Source organism: Barbus barbus (assembly GCF_936440315.1).
Source record: "Barbus barbus genome assembly, chromosome: 48".
Lineage (NCBI taxonomy): Eukaryota > Metazoa > Chordata > Actinopteri > Cypriniformes > Cyprinidae > Barbus > Barbus barbus.
In genome coordinates, this window is record NC_136726.1 from 7394868 (window position 1) to 7413148 (window position 18281).

At 38.4% G+C, this 18281-nt stretch overlaps 2 protein-coding genes across 2 annotated transcripts in view; both read left to right on the forward strand.

Moving 5' to 3' along the window:
- Nucleotides 1-6272: 6272 nt before the first annotated feature.
- LOC306866593 (cocaine esterase-like) lies at nucleotides 6273-15327 on the forward strand (the record flags this gene model as incomplete). The annotated part of the gene is made up of 13 exons (XM_079411850.1): nucleotides 6273-6294; nucleotides 6411-6547; nucleotides 6732-6879; nucleotides 6981-7124; nucleotides 7400-7472; nucleotides 9293-9484; nucleotides 9568-9706; nucleotides 9780-9913; nucleotides 12298-12451; nucleotides 12544-12648; nucleotides 12746-12836; nucleotides 13352-13486; nucleotides 15173-15327. The coding sequence occupies 13 exons, from the start codon at nucleotides 6273-6275 to the stop codon at nucleotides 15325-15327; spliced, it is 1629 nt and encodes a 542-aa protein (XP_079267976.1).
- Nucleotides 15328-18083: 2756 nt separating this feature from the next.
- The window catches only part of LOC306866829 (uncharacterized protein), a 33224-nt gene continuing 33026 nt past the window's right edge, over nucleotides 18084-18281 (forward strand). Inside the window, exon 1 of the mRNA XM_079412211.1 lies at nucleotides 18084-18222. Within this exon, the coding sequence (XP_079268337.1) occupies nucleotides 18147-18222 (76 nt within the window). The 5' untranslated portion in view covers nucleotides 18084-18146. The remainder of the gene's footprint in view (nucleotides 18223-18281) is intronic.

Below are 18281 nucleotides of genomic sequence, written 5' to 3' on the forward strand. Positions count from 1 at the left end.
ATTAATTCAATTTCATGTCAAATTAGACTCATGTGAACTGATTTATTGTCGTTTCACGTTATCTCTAAGGGAAAAAAGTCCTAAAATCCTTTGCTAAACTGACAGTTTAACAACTACATTGAAGAAAGAGCTAATAGGTGACTTTCTTATTGATTTTGCGTGTAAGTGTACTGCCCTCTCGCGGCGTCTCCTTGCAATTGATTCAAATCAGAAAGTTATAAAATCATGTCTGTAAACAGTGTTGGGATAACGCATTACTTTTTTCAAGTAACTAGTAAAGTAACGCATTACTTTTTAATTTACAAGAAAATATCGAGTTACTTTTTTCCCATTTATTGACTGACAGTGCACTGTGTGAACATGATGTTACTGTAGTCCTAGACTAAATGTGAATGTGCATTAATTCATCCCACTGGCAAAAAAAACTGATTTAGTATTCATCAAAATGAATTAAAACAGTGAAATGCAAACTCAGAATATGACGCAAACTGCAATAATTAAATATGTTAAACAACACAAATGTATCTAATCCCATTTTATTAGATTCAAGATTCAAGATTTTTTATTTGTCACATACACAATTATACAGGGTATAACCAGCAGTGAAATGTAGGTCAGGTCCGCTCCAAGGACAGTGCAATTATATAGAATACAAATATTAAGAAAAAGAAAAGTAGAAAAAATAAGAGGAATAAAATAAAATAAAAGATAAAAAATATATAAATATAAATGTACAGGTCAGTACAGGTCAGTATGTTGTTGACTTAAATAGTAATAAGAGGAATGGGAAAAAAGAATGTGCAAAAATATTTATAAATATATAAATATTTAAATAGCAGCAATATGAGGTAGAGAAAAATATGAATAGCTATTGATATAGTGGTATATACATGGAGTCATGTGATGTTATGACACAGAGTTAGAGTTTAGGAGCCTGATGGCCTGGGGGAAGAAGCTCCTCCTAAGTCTCTCAGTTTTTGCCATCAGGCTACGGAAGCGCTTACCAGATGGAAGCAAAGTGAATAGACGGTTACCAGGGTGATTAGAGTCCTTGAAGATTTTAACAGCTCTATGTTTGCAGCGTTTGAGGTAGATGTCCTGCAGAGAGGGGAGAGCAGACCCTGAGATGCGCTCAGCTAAGCGCACAACTCTCTGTAGTGCTTTTCAGTCCTGATTGGAGCTGTTTCCATACCACACTGAGATGCACTGAGTCAATACACTTTCTATGGTCCCTGAATAGAAAGTTTTCAGGATTGCTGGTGAGACCCTGAATTTCCTCAGCTGTCGCAGATGGTACAGTCTTTGCCTGGCTTTCTTAACCTGTGTTTGGATGTGTGTAGTCAAAGTCAGGTTCTCAGATATGTTTACACCGAGGTACTTGAAGCTACTCACCCTCTCCACAGGTGTCCCACTGATCATAAGAGGAGTGTAGGGCTGCTGCTGTCTCTTCCTAAAGTCCATGATCAGCTCTTTAGTTTTGCTCACATTCAGAGAGAGACAGTTGTCCTGGCACCATGATGTGAGTCTCCCTACCTCGTCCAAGTATGCGGTCTCATCGTTGTTGGAGATGAGGCCCAGAACCACAGTATCATCAGCGAATTTGACAATAGATGTGGAGCTGTGAGAGGACACGCAGTCATGCGTGTAGAGAGAGTAGAGCAGGGGACTCAGGACACAGCCCTGTGGGGCTCCTATGTTCAGAGTGATGGAGTTTGAGGTGAACTGGCCAACTTTCACCACTTGAGGTCTGCCGGTGAGGAAGTCTTGAATCCAGTCACAGAGTGAGGAGTTTAGGCCGAGGTTTGTGACTTTAGAAGCCAGCTTGATGGGGACTATGGTGTTGAAAGCTGAGCTATAATCAATGAAAAGCAGCCTTACATAATTCCCATTGTTGCTGTCCAAATGTGTGAGGGAAGAGTGGAGGACGTGAGAGATGGCATCGTCCGTAGATCTGTTTGGGCGATAGGCAAACTGAAGAGGGTCCAAAGTATCAGGGATGGAGGAGCAGATCTAGCTCTTACAAGTCTCTCAAAAACCTTCATGACTATAGATGTGAGGGCAACAGGGCGATAGTCATTCAGGCAAGAGGGTTTATTGTTCTTTGGCACAGATGGAAGTGAACAAACCAGCGAGCTGATCGGCGCAGGACCTCAGAACACGGCCGGTTATCCCATCAGGTCCGGCTGCTTTCCTGACGTTCACTTTATTTAGTGCCCTCCGAACCTCATCCTCTGACACGGTGATTACAGGATCATCGCTGCTCTGCCTGCTGCTTCCTGGCACGCTGCCGCCGTTGCCATCGAAGCGGCCGAAGAAGGTGTTTAACTCGTCGACCAGCAACGGATCTGCTCTCACCTCCGCGTAGGATTTGTTTCCAAAGGCACAGATGGTCCTCAGTCCCTGCCACATCCGTCGAGAGTCATTGAACTGGAAATGAGACTCAATTCTCTCTCTGTATCTGTGTTTAGCGGCTCTTACTGCGCGTCGGAGAGCATAGCATGGTGCTTTGTACTCGCTCATATTCCCGGTCAGAAGAGCCTCATTGTAAGCGGCAGTGCGTGTGTTAACCGCAGCACGGATTGTTCTGTCCACCCACGGTTTCTGGTTGGAGAATGTCCTTATCGTTATTGTTTCTGTAGCTTGCTCGGTTAGCGTGTTTACAAAGCTCAATACTACATCCGTGAACTCGCTGACGTCAGAAGAACTCGCCCCGGAACATGTCCCAGTCGACGTCATCAAGAGCCGCCTGCAGCACAGCCTGAGTGGGAGGACCAGCGCGTCACTACTCTCTGCACCGGAGGTTCCTGAACGAGCCTTTGTTTGTATCCCGGTGTTAGAAAAATGGCGGCATGGTCCGATTTGCCAAAAGCCGGTAGTGAGCGGGCTTTGTAGGCATCCTTGAACTGAGTGTAGCAATGATCCAGTGTGTTTGGTCCTCTAGTTGGACAGGATATATGTTGATGAAAGTTCGGCATGACCTGCTTGAGGTTGGCTTTGTTAAAGTCCCCCCCGATGATAAAGGCAGCGTCAGGATGTTTGTTGATGTAGCCGCTGAGCACATCGTGAAGTTTAGACAAAGCCAAGCCGGTGTCCGCCTGTGGTGAAATGTACACAGCAGTAACAATGATCGATGAAAACTCCCGGGGCAGATAAAATGGGCGGCAAGTAATGGAAAGATGTTCTAGATGAGGCGAGCAGGAACGCGACAGAATGGAGATATTCCTGGGATCACACCATTTCTTGTTAATCATGAAACACACTCCTCCACCCCTGGATTTACCGGCCTCTGCTGTTCTGTCTGTCCGAAAAACAGAAAAGTTCTCACTGGGCGTTACAGCAGTGTCCGGGATCATGGACGAAAGCCACGTTTTTGACAAACAAAGGATGTTGCAGTCCCTTATGCCCCGTTGGAAACTAATCCTGGCTCTAAGATCGTCCATCTTATTCTCCAAGGATTGGACATTTGCGAGTAGAATGCTCAGGAGAGGAGGACAGTGAGCCCTTTTCCTGAGTCTGTCTCGAATTCCAGCGGTGTTTCTTGATCCGGCACCTCGGGGGGTTATTGTTCGTCTCCGCATTCCGGAGAATCTCCAGAGGCCATGAACGATTCCTGGATAAAGTGTCCTGAAACAGGTTGGTGTAGCGGTTTCCAATGTCCAAAAGCGTTTCTATGTTGTAGGTGATCAGTGCCAATGTAAAATGTGTAAAAAGAGAAAGTAAAAGTAAGTAAAAAAGTAAGTTAAAGCAAAATCTCAGAGGATCGGCCCGAACGGCGTCCGAACACAGCGGCGTCATTTTGGTATCAGACATATTAATCAATGTTTTTGCTGTTGACCTTTGATGATCCAGTTCAACCTTACTAATAAGCCAAAATTACTTTAGATAAACTAACAATTGTGCTTCATCGTTTTTTTTATTGCTGAAGAGTGTTGAACCTTCTTCTCCTGCGTTATACTGTACTTTTCCTTCAGCCTGAGGTTTATTCATTACACTGTTTGGTGTGAAAGGGCTTTTACATTTGCTATAATTAGAACTTCTTGTATTAAAAACAATCAAGCCCTGCTCATATTTAAAAAAGTAACGCAAAAGTAACGTAACGCATTATTTTCCATAAAAAGTAGCTGAGTAACGTAATTAGTTACTTTTTTAGGGAGTAACGCAATATTGTAATGCATTACTTTTAAAATTAACTTTCCCCAACACTGTCTGTAAATGCCTCTGTTACATACAAAACCCTCTTTGCTGTAATAAGCTGCACTATCGGTTCCTGCATAAAGTTCTCGAAACGTATTAATATGATAAACTTTATCTATGATAGACTCAAGATGGCGGCGCGATCAGACGCAGCGGCTGCTCTGGGTCCCAAAGACGGTGCTTTTATATCTTTTAATGTCGTCTGTTCGTCTCCAAATAGTGTAAAATTACCGCTAACTCACAAGGAAATCAATCCAAAACACAGCTATGATCGCCAAAGCCTTTTGGATATCGGCAATGCGTAAGAACAACAACTCTCGCCGGCGGCTACTGAGAAGCTACGAGGCCTTTGATTACTGCTGGAGCCGGACCTCGAGACCGCGGCCTCGTCTACTGACGCTACCCGCACTAGGCAGCATCGCAAGCGGTGTGAGAGAGGACGGAAACGCGGTAAGCGCGGAGGTATACGAGCTAGGCTAAGAGCTAACCCCATAAGACCGGCTCTTCCAACACTCATGCTCGGCTCTTCCAACACTCATGCTCTCAAACGTTCGCTCTCTGGAAAACAAACTGGACTTAATTCAACTCAGTCGGTCTACACAGCATGAGGCAAGGGATTGTTGTGTGTTTGTTTTCACCGAAACATGGCTAAACGACAACATCCCGGACTCTGCCATTCAGCAGCACGGGCTAAGCAGCTACCGAGCGGATAGAGATTCATCACTATCTGGTAAGATCCGCGGAGGTGGCTTGTGTGTGTATATCAACAAAGACTGGTGTAACAATGCTGCGGTAATATCAAAACACTGTTCATCGCTGGTGGAGTTTATGTTTGTGAAGTGTCGACCGTTCTATCTGCCTCGAGAGTTCACGGCCATTGTTAACTTCGTGGTCTACATCCCCCTGTGTGCAAACTCTAAGGACGCGCTTCGTGAACTGTATAGTGCCATCAGTGAACAACAAACAAATAACCCTGACGGCTTTTTCATCATAGCCGGTGACTTCAACCACGCAAACTTAAAGACAGTTTTGCCAAAGTTCTACCAACATGTGAACTTTGCAACAAGGGGAAACAACACACTGGACTTTGTTTACGCAACAGTAAAGAACTCTTACAAGGCTGTACCCCGCCCCCACCTCGGGTACTCGGACCACATCACTGTTATGCTAATCCCAGCATATAGACCACTTCTCAAACTCGCCAAACCGGTTCAAAAGCAGATCACAGTATGGTCAGACAATGCCACCTCAGCACTGCAGGACTGCTTCCAGGACACAGACTGGAACATGTTTAAAGAGGCAGCCACCTACAACAACCACACAGACCTGCAGGAGTACACTGAAACTGTGACTGCTTACATCAAAAAGTGTACTGATGATGTGACAGTCACCAAGACCATCACCACACATGCCAACCAGAAGCCATGGATGACAGCAGAGGTTCGTGGGCTGCTAAAGACCAGAGATGAAGCATTCAGATCAGGAGATAAAGCAGCCCTCAAAACAGCAAGAGCCAATCTGTCCTGTGGCATAAAAAATGCAAAACGGTCATATGCTCAAAAAACAACAATCACTTCACAGACAGCAGAGACACATCAGACCATTCAGACCATCACTGACTACAAGCCCCCGCCACAGGCCTGTGATGAGGACACATCCCTCCCCGATGCACTCAACCACTTCACAGTTTTAAATGCAGAATGACACACCTGCACAAAAACTGCCCACACCTCCCAACGACCGGGCGCTCTGTCTGCCCCTCTGGAAGACCCTATCTAGGATTAACCCACGCAAGGCTGCGGGTCCTGACCACATACCTGGCCGGGTTCTGAGAGATTGTGCTGCACAGCTGATTTCCTCCACCCTCCACCTGGCTCTTACCCACCTAGAAAATAAACATGTTGCATGATTCATTTGAATACTCTCCTCCCATAAATTTTGCATCTGAAAGGGAAACTCCTGCAAATGCATATTCAATAAGGTCAGGCGCAAAAACAACTCTCCTATAGCCTTTTCAGCGCTAATTCTTCACTGCGCGTCTTTAGTAAATTCTGACAGTACTATTTTAACGCCAAAAGATGGCTTGCACTGGTGCAAGCTGTTAGTAAATCTGGCCTTTAATGTTTTAAACAACTGAAAAGATAGTGATTTTATAAAAATCACGTCAGTTTCAGCAAGTGAAGAACAAATTTATTCTGATGTGTGTTACGTATTAGGTACGCTAGTTCTGACACAGCATGTTGAAGCTGCTCACGCCGCCGTTTTCTCTTTCTTCTCTGATAGCTATAATGTCATCAAAACATCTATTAGTGTGGGTTTTCAGGAAATGTATGCACTCCCTGAACCTCTGCAGGTTTTTTGTAAATACTACCATGTATTATGCATGTTATTTCTTGACAGACAAAATGTTACATTCAGCTGTCGCAAATTCGTAAACGTTTTGTCTATTTTAGATGTGTTTCATTTGTATTAAAAAACATGTATATTTTTATCATTACACTTTTTTCATATTTCTGGTCTATTTTTCTCCCCTTTAGCTTCAAGATCAGTCAGTTGCTGAGCTTGTTTTAAATGAGTATTTGGGCAAATCTCCTGACAGGATCAAAATCCGAGATGGTTTTCTAGAAATATTAGGAGACTTTATTTTTAACATCCCAGCTCGCAAAGTAGCGAATTATCACAGAGGTGAGAGTTTGTTCAATGTCCTGTTGAAGTGTGACTGTTTATTTTGCTGAAGGCTGTTTCAGTGATACTCAAAGATAATTATGGATTTTGTCTATTTCTAGATGCTGGTGCACCAGTATACAAATTCCAGCATCCTCCCAGTCTACTTCAAAAGAAAAGACCCAGTTTTGTTGGAAGTGACCATGGAGATGAAGTTATATTTGTTCTTGGCTTTTGCTTTGCAGATGGACGTATAAAGCTGGACGGTAAAGCCTGAATATTAACATAAATGGTTTTAATATTTTAGAAGTACACAGAAAAGTTTTCCATTGAAATGATTCGTTTTCAACAACAAAAAGTAAGATTTAGAAAGAGGGCAAAAGATTTCCCCATGCAGATGTCACTGTGGATTCAAGTTTCTTGTGACCGCATCTCGAACTTCATTTTCAGTGATATATTTAATAACAACTGGATTGTATAGTGATAATCAGTACAGTGTCTCTCTTAGAATTTTGAGGTCTTTCTTCCTGTTTTAATTCAGAGGAACTCTCAGAAGAAGAGAATGAGCTCTGTAGAACTGTCATGGCTTACTGGGGAAACTTTGCTCGCACCGGGTAAGTGATGCTTACCTTAAAGGCATTCAGTTCATATTTTTGGGTGATAAAGTAAAAAATGTTAAGGTTATACAATTGTCCTGATATCATGATGAAGTAAAAAGCCTCATTAAAAGGATGAAATTCTTAAAATGAAAACATTAAGTATTTTGGAATGAATTTTTAGAAAATCCAAAAACTGTTGTCTCCTAAATCAAATCATGTGGTGTTATGCGGGAAAAAAAACATAAAACAGGAAGTGATATCATAGAGAGAACCTTTGCAAACCCTAATGATTGTGTATTAAATCGATAAATTCCTTAAAATATCAGATCATTTGACAAGGCAGGGGAATTCAGGGTGTAAGATGTCATGTGGTGCGAGTTTTTTTTCAACATCCCAGCCCGCAAAGTATCTAATTACCACAGAGGTGAGAGTTTATTCTATTTATGCATCATTGTGCAATTATGCAAGTTTAATTATTACTATAATTATTATAATTATTATTTTTACTATTAATTATTTATTTGTTTGCTTAATAGATGCTGGTGCACCAGTATACGTATATGAATTCCAGCATCCTCCTAGTCTGCTTAAAAAGGATCGACCCAGTTTTGTTGGATGTGACCATGGAGATGATATGTTTTTTGTTCTGGGCTACTGCTTTGGAAAACATGTAAAACTGCAAGGTTTGTTACTATTCATCTATTAATGATGTGAAGGTTTAAAATATCAAACTGTAGTCTCAGTTTCTTTTGCAAGGATTTAACAGGAACTACCGTTGAAGCAATGAAACAATGCGTAATAGCAATCAATTGGCCTCTTTCTGCTTCATTATTCAGATGAAATCTCAGAGGAAGAGAATGAACTTTGTAAAACTGCCATGGCTTATTGGGGAAATTTTGCTCACACTGGGTAAGTGATCAGTAATAAAACTAGGGAAAAAAATTTACCATTCATTTTAGGGCCAGATTTACTAACAGCTTCCACCAGCGCAAACTGACTTTTGGTGCTAAAATAGTACTGTCAGAATTTACTAAAAATGCACAGTGAAGAATTAGCGCTGAAAAGGCATGGACATAGTTATTTTTGTGCCTGAACTTTTTGAATATGCATTTGTTGGAGTTTCCATTTCAGACACAAAATTTATGGGAGGAGAGTATTAAAATGAATTACACAACGTGATTTACTAACATTTGCACTCATCAAATTACTGGTATTTGCGCCATTACTTAACGCCCAAAAAAAGCATGTCTTAAAGCAGGCGGTAATTTAGGTGATTTAGGAATTACGCCACTGATAATTCAAAATGTCCCTTTAAAATGTTTTTCATAGACAACAACAACATAAAAAATATCCTAATGACATTTAGCCTAAGGAATAACTTTATACTATATACTAAACTGTATACAATTATAGCCTATATGGCATTGGTCTGGATATTTTGCAGTGCATATTTTACATGATCTAAGAGGGATTAATACTAATTATAACATATATACTACTTCATGTGCCGTTTTTGCATTTTAATGTCTGTTTGTCAATGACGGCAGGTCTCCGAATGGTCCAGGCCTCATAAAGTGGCCTGAATATGGAGCTGAGGCTGAGTATCTCGGCATTGGATTGGAACAGAAACCTGGCAAAAACTTTAAGGGAAAACACTTTAATTTCATGACCCAAAAACTTTCACAGATAATAAAAGAGTGGAAGGAAGGCAAGTTACCTATTTCACAATTGGTTTAAAATTAAGTGTTTAATACTGGGGTTTTTTTTAATTGCGAAATGTAAGTTAAATTGGATCTTTATGTTATATTATTGGCTTTGCCCTGACTTTTTGACAGGACCTCTATAGTTCAAACAAAATTAGGATCTCTGAGAGGTGCCTTCCTGACTGTGAAGGGCAAGGACACAATCGTCAACAGCTATCTAGGTGTACCGTTTGCCAAGCCCCCTATGGGCCACCTGAGACTGTCTCGGCCCCAACCTGCAGAGAAATGGGACGGAGTGAGAGATGCGACCAAACAGCCTCCCATGTAAGATGTCACACAACCGCATTTCAATTCAAACATCTTTAATTGGACATTTCTATGATCTAATGGTGCTGTGGTTTCTTTAGGTGCATCCAGGACAGGCAAGTTAGTGTCATTGAACTTGAGTTTCTCGCTATAGATGTAGAGATTCCTGAGGTCTCAGAGGACTGCTTGTATCTCAACATCTACACTCCAGTCAAACCTGGTGGAGACGCCAAGCTACCAGTAGGTTCATCCACAATTTAAGTGAATGTCGTCATAGACAATGTGTTCGAGAATGTTTCCTTGTGTTTTGTAGGTAATGGTTTGGATTCATGGTGGACGGCTTGCTCTTGGCTCAGCTTCAGTGTATGACGGCTCCGTTTTGTCAGCATATGAGGATGTGGTTGTGGTGCTGATTCAGTACAGATTGGGCCTTCTGGGATTCTTTAGGTAGGTGCTATAAATGATTTCACATCTGTGGTTACCCTTGATCATACCGTTTTAATGAAGTGGAAAGATTAATGTTGATATTAATAATTAGATTTAAGATTGATTCTTAAATGAATGATGCAGTGCATCCTAAAACCTGAAAATTGGTCATAATTCAATTCAAATCATTTTGGAACAATACATAATATTTTCATTATGGCAGTTCAAACATAAAAGCCATAGAGTCTCTTCAATGTACATATTACACCAGATGATTAATAATTATTCAAATAAATAACTATAAAATCATTTAAATATAAATGACTAAATTATAATTAATAAATAAATAAGATGGAATTCAGATAATAGTACAGGTGCATCTCAAAAAATCATGAAAAAGTTCATTTTTTTCTTGTAACTTATTTCAAAAAGTGGAACTTTCATATATATTTTAGATTCATTACATGTAAAGTAAAACATTTCAAAAGTTTTTTTTTTAATTTTGATGATTAGAGTTTACAAGTCATGAAAGTCAAAAATCAGTATCTCAGAATATTAGAATATTTCCTAAAATCAATCAAAAAAGGATTTGCAAAACAGAAAAGTTCAAGTTCGTCTGTTCATTTATGCACTCAATACTTGGTCAGGGCTCATTTAGCTCCTAAATTCCAGCATCAGTGAGGAATGGCATGGAAGCGATCGGCCTGTGGCTCTGCTGAGGCATATTGAGCCTTCAGCTCATCTGGATTGTTGGATTGACTGTTTCTCATCTTTCTCTTGAAAATATCCCAGATTTTCCAAAATATCCCAGATAAAGATTCCATATGGGGTTAATCAAGCACAGTAAAATCATGGTCAGCAAAGCACTTGGAAGTGGTTTTGTCAGTGTGGGCAGGTGTTAAAGTCCTGCTGGGAAAGGACATCTGGATCTCCATAAAGCTTGTCAGCAGATTGAAGCATAAAGTGCTCCAAAATCTCCTGGTAGACGGCTGCATTGACTCTGGACTTGATAAAACATAATGGACCAACACCAGCAGACGTCACGGCACCCCAAATCATCACTGACTGTGGAAACTTCAAACTGGACTTCACGCAGCTTGGGTTCTGTGCCTCTCCACTCTTCCTCCAGACTCCAGACCTTGATTTCCAAATGAAAAGCAAAATTTACTTCAGTCCACTCCTTGTGAAGCTCTCCCAAGTGTTTGAATCAGCTTTGCTTGACAGTATTCTCAAGCTTGCTGTCATCCCTGTTGCTTGTGCACCTTTTCCTACCCAAATTCTTCCTTCCAGTCAACTTTGCATTTAATATGCTTTGATACAGCACTCTGTAAACAGCCACACCTTTCAGTAATGACCCTCTGTGACTTACCCTCTTTGTGGAGGGCGTCAATGTTCGTCTTCTGGATCATTGCCAAGTCAGCAGTCTTCCCCATTATTGTGGTTTCAAAGAACAAGAGATACCCAGAATTTAATTGAAACTCAAATGTAAATATTCTAATAATATATTGAGATACTGATTTTTGACTTTCATCAGCTGTAAGCTCTAATCATCAAAATTAAAAAAAAAAAAAGTTTTGAAATGTTTTACTTTACATGTAATGAATCTAAAATATATGAAAGTTTCACTTTTTGAACTTTTTCATGATATTCTAATTTTTTGAGATGCACCTGTAGATTCAGATCTTGATTTGGTGGATTTGTTTTTTTGGTAGGAAGTAGGTCAAATTCGTATTCTGTATAAGAATGACTATTTTTAGGTAATAATTAAATTGTCTAACCTAAAATGGTTAGTAATATCTGTATTGAATTTTCATTGTCAAATTTTTTTATTGTTTTTTTTAAAGATCTATTTTTTCGCATTTCACCTTTATTACAATAGGACAGATCAGAGCTGACAGGAAGTAGGAGAGAGAGGGGGGTGGGATCAGGAAAGATCCTCGAGTCGGGATTTGAACTCGGGACGCCTGTCAAACAAACAAATAAAACAATTCTAGACCTATTTTTTGTAAAGAAACAAAAACATTTTTCTCATAACGTATTAGTAATTCAAATTAAATTCTGTAATTGATACATCGAATATTTATCATCACATGCCAAAGCTAATGTGTTAACTTTAAAGTTTAATTAAATGTTCAGTGTTGTGATATTAATGCTAATTAAATAAATAAAATTGCTTTATGTTTTTGTGCCATGTAAGTATAAGAGATGCACTGAAAATATTTGGCCAAAATAGTTTTGGAGGGCCAAAACTTTATTTTCGGTTTTTGACTAAATTAAATTGATCAATTTTGGTTTTGGTGTTTCATTAAAATCATTTTGCTGCATTACTTGTATATTGCGAGTCAGTTGTTTTCTTTATTTAATTACAGATTAAGATTAAAGATTCTTTTTCTCTTTGTTTGTAGCACGGGAGATGAACATGCTCCAGGAAACTACGGTCTTCTGGATCAGGTTGCAGCTCTTCAGTGGGTTCAGGAGAACATCCACAGCTTCGGTGGAGATCCTGGATTAGTGACCATCTTTGGAGAGTCTGCCGGAGGAGTCAGTGTATCCACGCTGGTATGCGTCTTTATAGCATAGTAACTTCATTCCTTCATTCCTGTATATATTTGTTTTGAGTGAGTCTCTTTCATTGTCATTCTGTCTTCAAGATTCTTTCACCATTGGCTTCTGGTCTGTTTCATCGTGCCATTGCAGAAAGTGGGACGGCCTTCTGGGATGGTTTAGTGATGGGTGATCCTTTACTGAGGGCTCAGGTATCATTTTATATTCTTCTTACATTTTCATGATTGTGTTAAGTTATATTAAATACTACTATTATTAAATAACTTCTCGTGTTGATGGTCATTTCAGAACGCAGCCAAATTATGCACCTGTGACAGCAGCAGCTCATCAAAGATCGTCGATTGCATCATGCGCTGGTCTGAGGAGGAAGCTCTAGAATGTTCCAAAAAGGTGTGAAATATTTCATAAATATAAGCCATTAACATTTTAGCACAAGTACTTATTACAAAAATACTAAACAATGTGTGATGCTTTGTATTACAGGTGTTAATTTGACTGTTTATGATAAATTGCTTCTTGTATTTCTCATTTAGATAAAACCGTGCGCTAAATTAAATGTAAATACGATACACTTTAGAATATTATACTTAAGTATGAACTGAATTAACTGCATGTTAATTACAATTAAATGAAAATGAGAATAATGTAATTTCATATTAAATGCAGCATATTTAAGTGCACTTTTATTTCATTAATATTATATCTGCAAAGTAGCTTTTAAAATATACTTTTATGTGCACATTCAATACAATTAAGCACACTTCACAAGGGATGATGCTTCAATATGTATCATATGTAATTATGCAATATAAAGTATAAGTGATTTTAGAATATATGTACAATATGTATTTCATTGATATGATATGAGCAGCTGTGTTTCCACTATGTTTCTAGTTTTCAGTCTTGCTCTGGATTCTTATTTCCTTCCTAAACCTGTGGAGGAGATCGTTCAGAAGCAAGAGTTCAGTAAAGTTCCTCTCATCACTGGAATTACCAATGATGAGTTTGGCTTTTTACTGGCCGCAGTGAGTAAAAAAATTACATTTATTATTATTTTAAATATCACACTCCAAACTCACTCGCTTAGAATCAAGGCAGTTGTTTTTCACTGAATAAAACCTTGTTAAAAATAAAAGATCTTCAAAACCGTATGAACATGCATACAGAGATCTCAGACACATTTACAGCATATTATTATATATGGTTTTATATTTTGATGCTAAGGTTGAATGTTATTTCTCCATAGTATTTTGCGGGTAAAGGATGGATAAAGAGCAAGCCATAAAAGGCCTGACCCTCACGTATCCTGATGTAAGTCACAACTCAACACAATGCACATTTACGTACGTTACATGTGTTTTTCTTTGAATCCTGTGTGTTTTGACACTTACTCCCATCAGCCCAGGGATCGATGGATCGTTGATCTGGTGGCGAACGAGTACCTGGGCGACACAAGAGATCCCATTCATGTCCGAGACATTTACAGAGAGATGATGGGTGACATAATATTCAATATCCCTGCCCTCCAACTGGCAAAATACCACAGCGGTGAGACCCAGTCAATTATTCATATTGGACCATTGCAGCTGTGTGGAGAAAAAGGGTTTTATAATATTTAAGAAACAAAGAATTTTAAATTCTGATTATATTACGTAGTTTATAAAATTTTAAATTTTAGCATAAAATTATACATATACACTACAGGTTAAATGTTTGGAATTAATTACTAAAATTCTCTTATGCTCACCAGGGCAAAATGCAGTAATAACAGTAATATTGTGAAATACTATTACAATTCGAAAGGATCTCTTTTCTATTGTAATATATTTTAAAATGCTTTTTTTTTCCATGCAAAGCTGAATTTTCAGGATCATTCAGTGTCACATAATCCTTCAGATATCATTCTAATATTCTGATTTGCTGCTCAAAAAACATGTAGTTGTAGTGGTAGTAGTGCTTTTGAGTTTTAATAAATAATACTTCAGCATTAAATTGACAAAGTGACAGTAAAGACCTTTATAATGTAACAAAATAAATACTGTTTTTCTCAACTTTCATCAAATCTTGAAAATATTAAGCAGTAAAAACTGTTTTAAATATTGATAAAATTAATAATTGAGAACAAATAATAATTAAACTGCATAAGCATATTGGAATGCTTTCTAAAGGATCACGTGACACTGAAGACTGGAGTAATTCAGCTTTACAACACAGGAATAAATTACACTTTAAAATATATTAACAGAAAATATTCAAAATATATAATTGCTGAATTATGGAAAAATATTATATATTAAAATGAGAAAAAAAAGCAGGTCTATTGTGCTTTGTTTACATGATCGTTTAGCTCTTCAAAATCACAGTGAAATACTCTTGGAGTTAAAGACATAGGTAAGCAAGTGAAGATGATTAGATAGATTTAAAGGGATAGTTCTCCCAAATATGAAACGGTCATCATTTACTCACACTCATGTGACAACAGTTGATGGTAACCATTAACTTCCATAGTATTTTTTCCCATACTATGAAAGTCAGTGTCTACCAGCAACTGCTTGATAACCAACATTCTTCAACATATCTTCCTTGTGTTCAACAGAAAGAAACTCATACAGGTGTGAGGAAATGATGACAGAGATTTCATTTTTGGGTGAACCATCCCTTTAAATCTTATGTATCGTTTTCACTTGTTTAAAAGATGTGCTGTTGTGATTGTAGCCTCAGGTGCGCCGGTTTACCTGTACGAGTTCCAGCATCCTCCCAGTATGATCCAGAAGAACAGGCCCAGCTTTGTTGGCGTCGACCATACAGATGAACTGTTCTTTATCCAGGGCACCTGCTTCGCTAAAGCCCCCCCTCAAAGCAACCGGTAAAGGTAAAACTCGTCATCACAAACACATCCTTCACTGACACTGAGCGCTTCTGAAACGGTTTAAATAACCACTGAATCATCATTTAATGGTTCAATCTTTCAGCTCCTTTCACAAAGGAAGAGGAAGAGCTGTGCAGGACTGTGATGGGATACTGGGGGAACTTTGCACGCACCGGGTAAAATATCGGTCCACTTGTTTTTGTAGAAGAACAAAGTATATGGTTTCTTTACTCTAATACGCCTGTTTTTGGACCGGCAGGTCTCCCAATGGTCCGGGTCTGACACACTGGCCTGAATATGAGGATGAGGCAGAGTATCTCGGCATTGGACTGGAACAGAAAACTGGGAAGAACCTGAAAAGCAAACACCACGCATTTATGACCAAGACGCTTCCAGATCTCATACGTCAAGACCGAGAGAAAACAGAGCACTTAGAACTGTAAAAAAAAAAAACCTGTTTTATTAGAAGTGAACTTGAATGTATGGATGACACAGAAAAATATGAAGAACTGGGATTCAACATAAGAATTTAAATACCTAAACTAAGAAAATCAAAAAAGCACTAAGTGTATTTTGGAGCTGAAGATCAAATTTGATAGAAAAATGTACAAATTGATCATGTGACATAAATGCAACTAACTTTAACTGATCTGTTTTGCACTTAAAAATAAAAGTCGGACAACATTTATCAAGAGCTGATAAAATGTAAAAACTGTCATTTGAATGCAATGTAAGTCGCTTTGGATAAAAGCGTCTGTTAAATGCATAAATGTAAATGTAAACATTCAAGTTTTTCCTCAATTTTATTGAGAACAAATGAAATCTAAAGCTACAAACCTCCTTGAATTTGAATGCAACAGGTGCATATTAGTCATGAATTTGCGCTTTGAGATTTTCTAACTGGCTGAAAATTTGCTGAAAAAAATTTGCTGAAATGTACTCACCCTCAGGCCATCCAAGATGTAGATTTCATCTGAGAAATGCAGCCTTGCATCAGTTGTTCACCAATGGATGCTCTGCAGTGAATGGGTGCTGTCAGAATGAGAGTCCAAACAGCTGATAAAATATAATAATCCACAAGTAATCCAATCCAATAAACATCCTGACCTGTGAAGTGAAAAGCTATGTGTTTGTAATGTGTATGTGTATATATATATAGCGGGGGGATGGAGTCCGGGGAATGAATCTTTGTTTTTGAACAAATCTAGTGAGTCAATGATTCAATGACCCATTCATAAAGAGAGTCACTTGCTTCATTCCTTAATGAATCAGCTGTTCGAACGAATCGATTAATGAATGATTCAGTGACAGACAGTGACTTGCTGCCACCTACTGGGGGTTTCATTTTTAAAGTATAAATTTTAATTGTTTAATGTTTCTATATTCAATCTCATAACATTGTTTTTCTTAAATGTATTAATGCCACCTCTGAGTCTTGTTAAAAAGTCTGTAAATATTCCACATTTGTGCTCTTCTGTTCCGTGCAAAGATTAATTGTTGATGCTGATTTCAGGTCCTCCCGATTGTATCTTATTATTTTAAATGAATTTATTGTTTAATTTTTTTTTTTTTTTTTACAAAAAGTTAATAAATCTATTTTTGGCACAACATATGACAGATTTAATAAAGTTAAAAATGGCATTACAAAGGTTAAAAAAAATACTTTAAGGAGTCAAAAATCACCTTATAATAGTAAGGTTCATTTCTGTCATTGATCAGAAGGTTTTCCTAATTTCTAGTAGAAGCACTAGTGCTCCTGAAAAGAAACGTAAGTGTAGAGTCCTTAAGAATGTAATGTTACCTTTTAAAACTAATTGAGTTTTTGCAAAGTGTAAACTATTAAATATAATCTACAAATCATGCAACACTGTACCGCTAAATAAGACGTGTTTTGAGGACTTAGCTAATCAGGCCAATGAGAGTCAATCATTCTAATATTTTATGAAATCATTTGTTCATTTCACTAATCAATGTTTTTTTTTTTATATATATTTTTTATTAAACACAAGAGGTCATTAATAATAATTATATTATAAGATGTACAAATTCAAACACAACGTATCTTTAATTTGGGCAGAATTGCAGATGCCTGTCTTAATGTACAAGAAGGTTTAGAGAAAATATTCTGGATTCAATCTTTTTGTCAACTTGTTTTCTTTCATTTAGGACTGGTTTTGTGTTTCTATTTGCATCTGATTAATCATAGGCCTCATTTATCTGAAAGTAGATACCTCCATTTTTTGAGTGAAAATATCTTTTTTTTATGAATAATTTTCACAATATGAGAAAATATTATGAAAATTCGCACTGTTTATCACACTAGTGTGCTTTAATGGTTCTCAATTCCAGTCCTGGGGCCCCCTGCTCTGCACATTTTGCATGTCTGCCTTACAGTAAATACACCTGATTGAGATCATCAGCTGGTTAGTTCAGTTCATGGATCTCTCTCTTAACGAGCTGGTGATCTCAATCAGGTGTTAAGTAAGGGAAACATGCAAAATGTGCAGAGGGACCCCAGGACTGGAATTGAGAACCACTGCATTAATGTTTAGTCTGGAAGTTTGCTTTTAAAAGCGTTTATTTTGTACAGAATTGCAAAAAAAGGCCAAGTAGGCCTTACATTCAGCCGCGCGTTCGACTGATAATTTGCAATTGCACTGTATTTGGTTAACCTTGAGGAAAGTTAACCGAATAATTTTTAACCGGGATTTAATGAATCTGGCAACCACAGTCCCAGTTAAAGTTCAAAGTGTGTCTAGATTACGCAGTTGTGTTGATGAGAGCGCGCTGAACGCTTGTGGAACTGAACACTGTTTGGCGATGAGAGGCTCTGTGGTGCTTTCACTCTGCGTCCTGATCCAGCTGAGTCTACAAAACACAGTGAAAGCAGAGGATGGTAAGTCACGTTAATGTCTCGTTTGCTTGCACAACAGTGCGCTAACTGTCAAACACAGC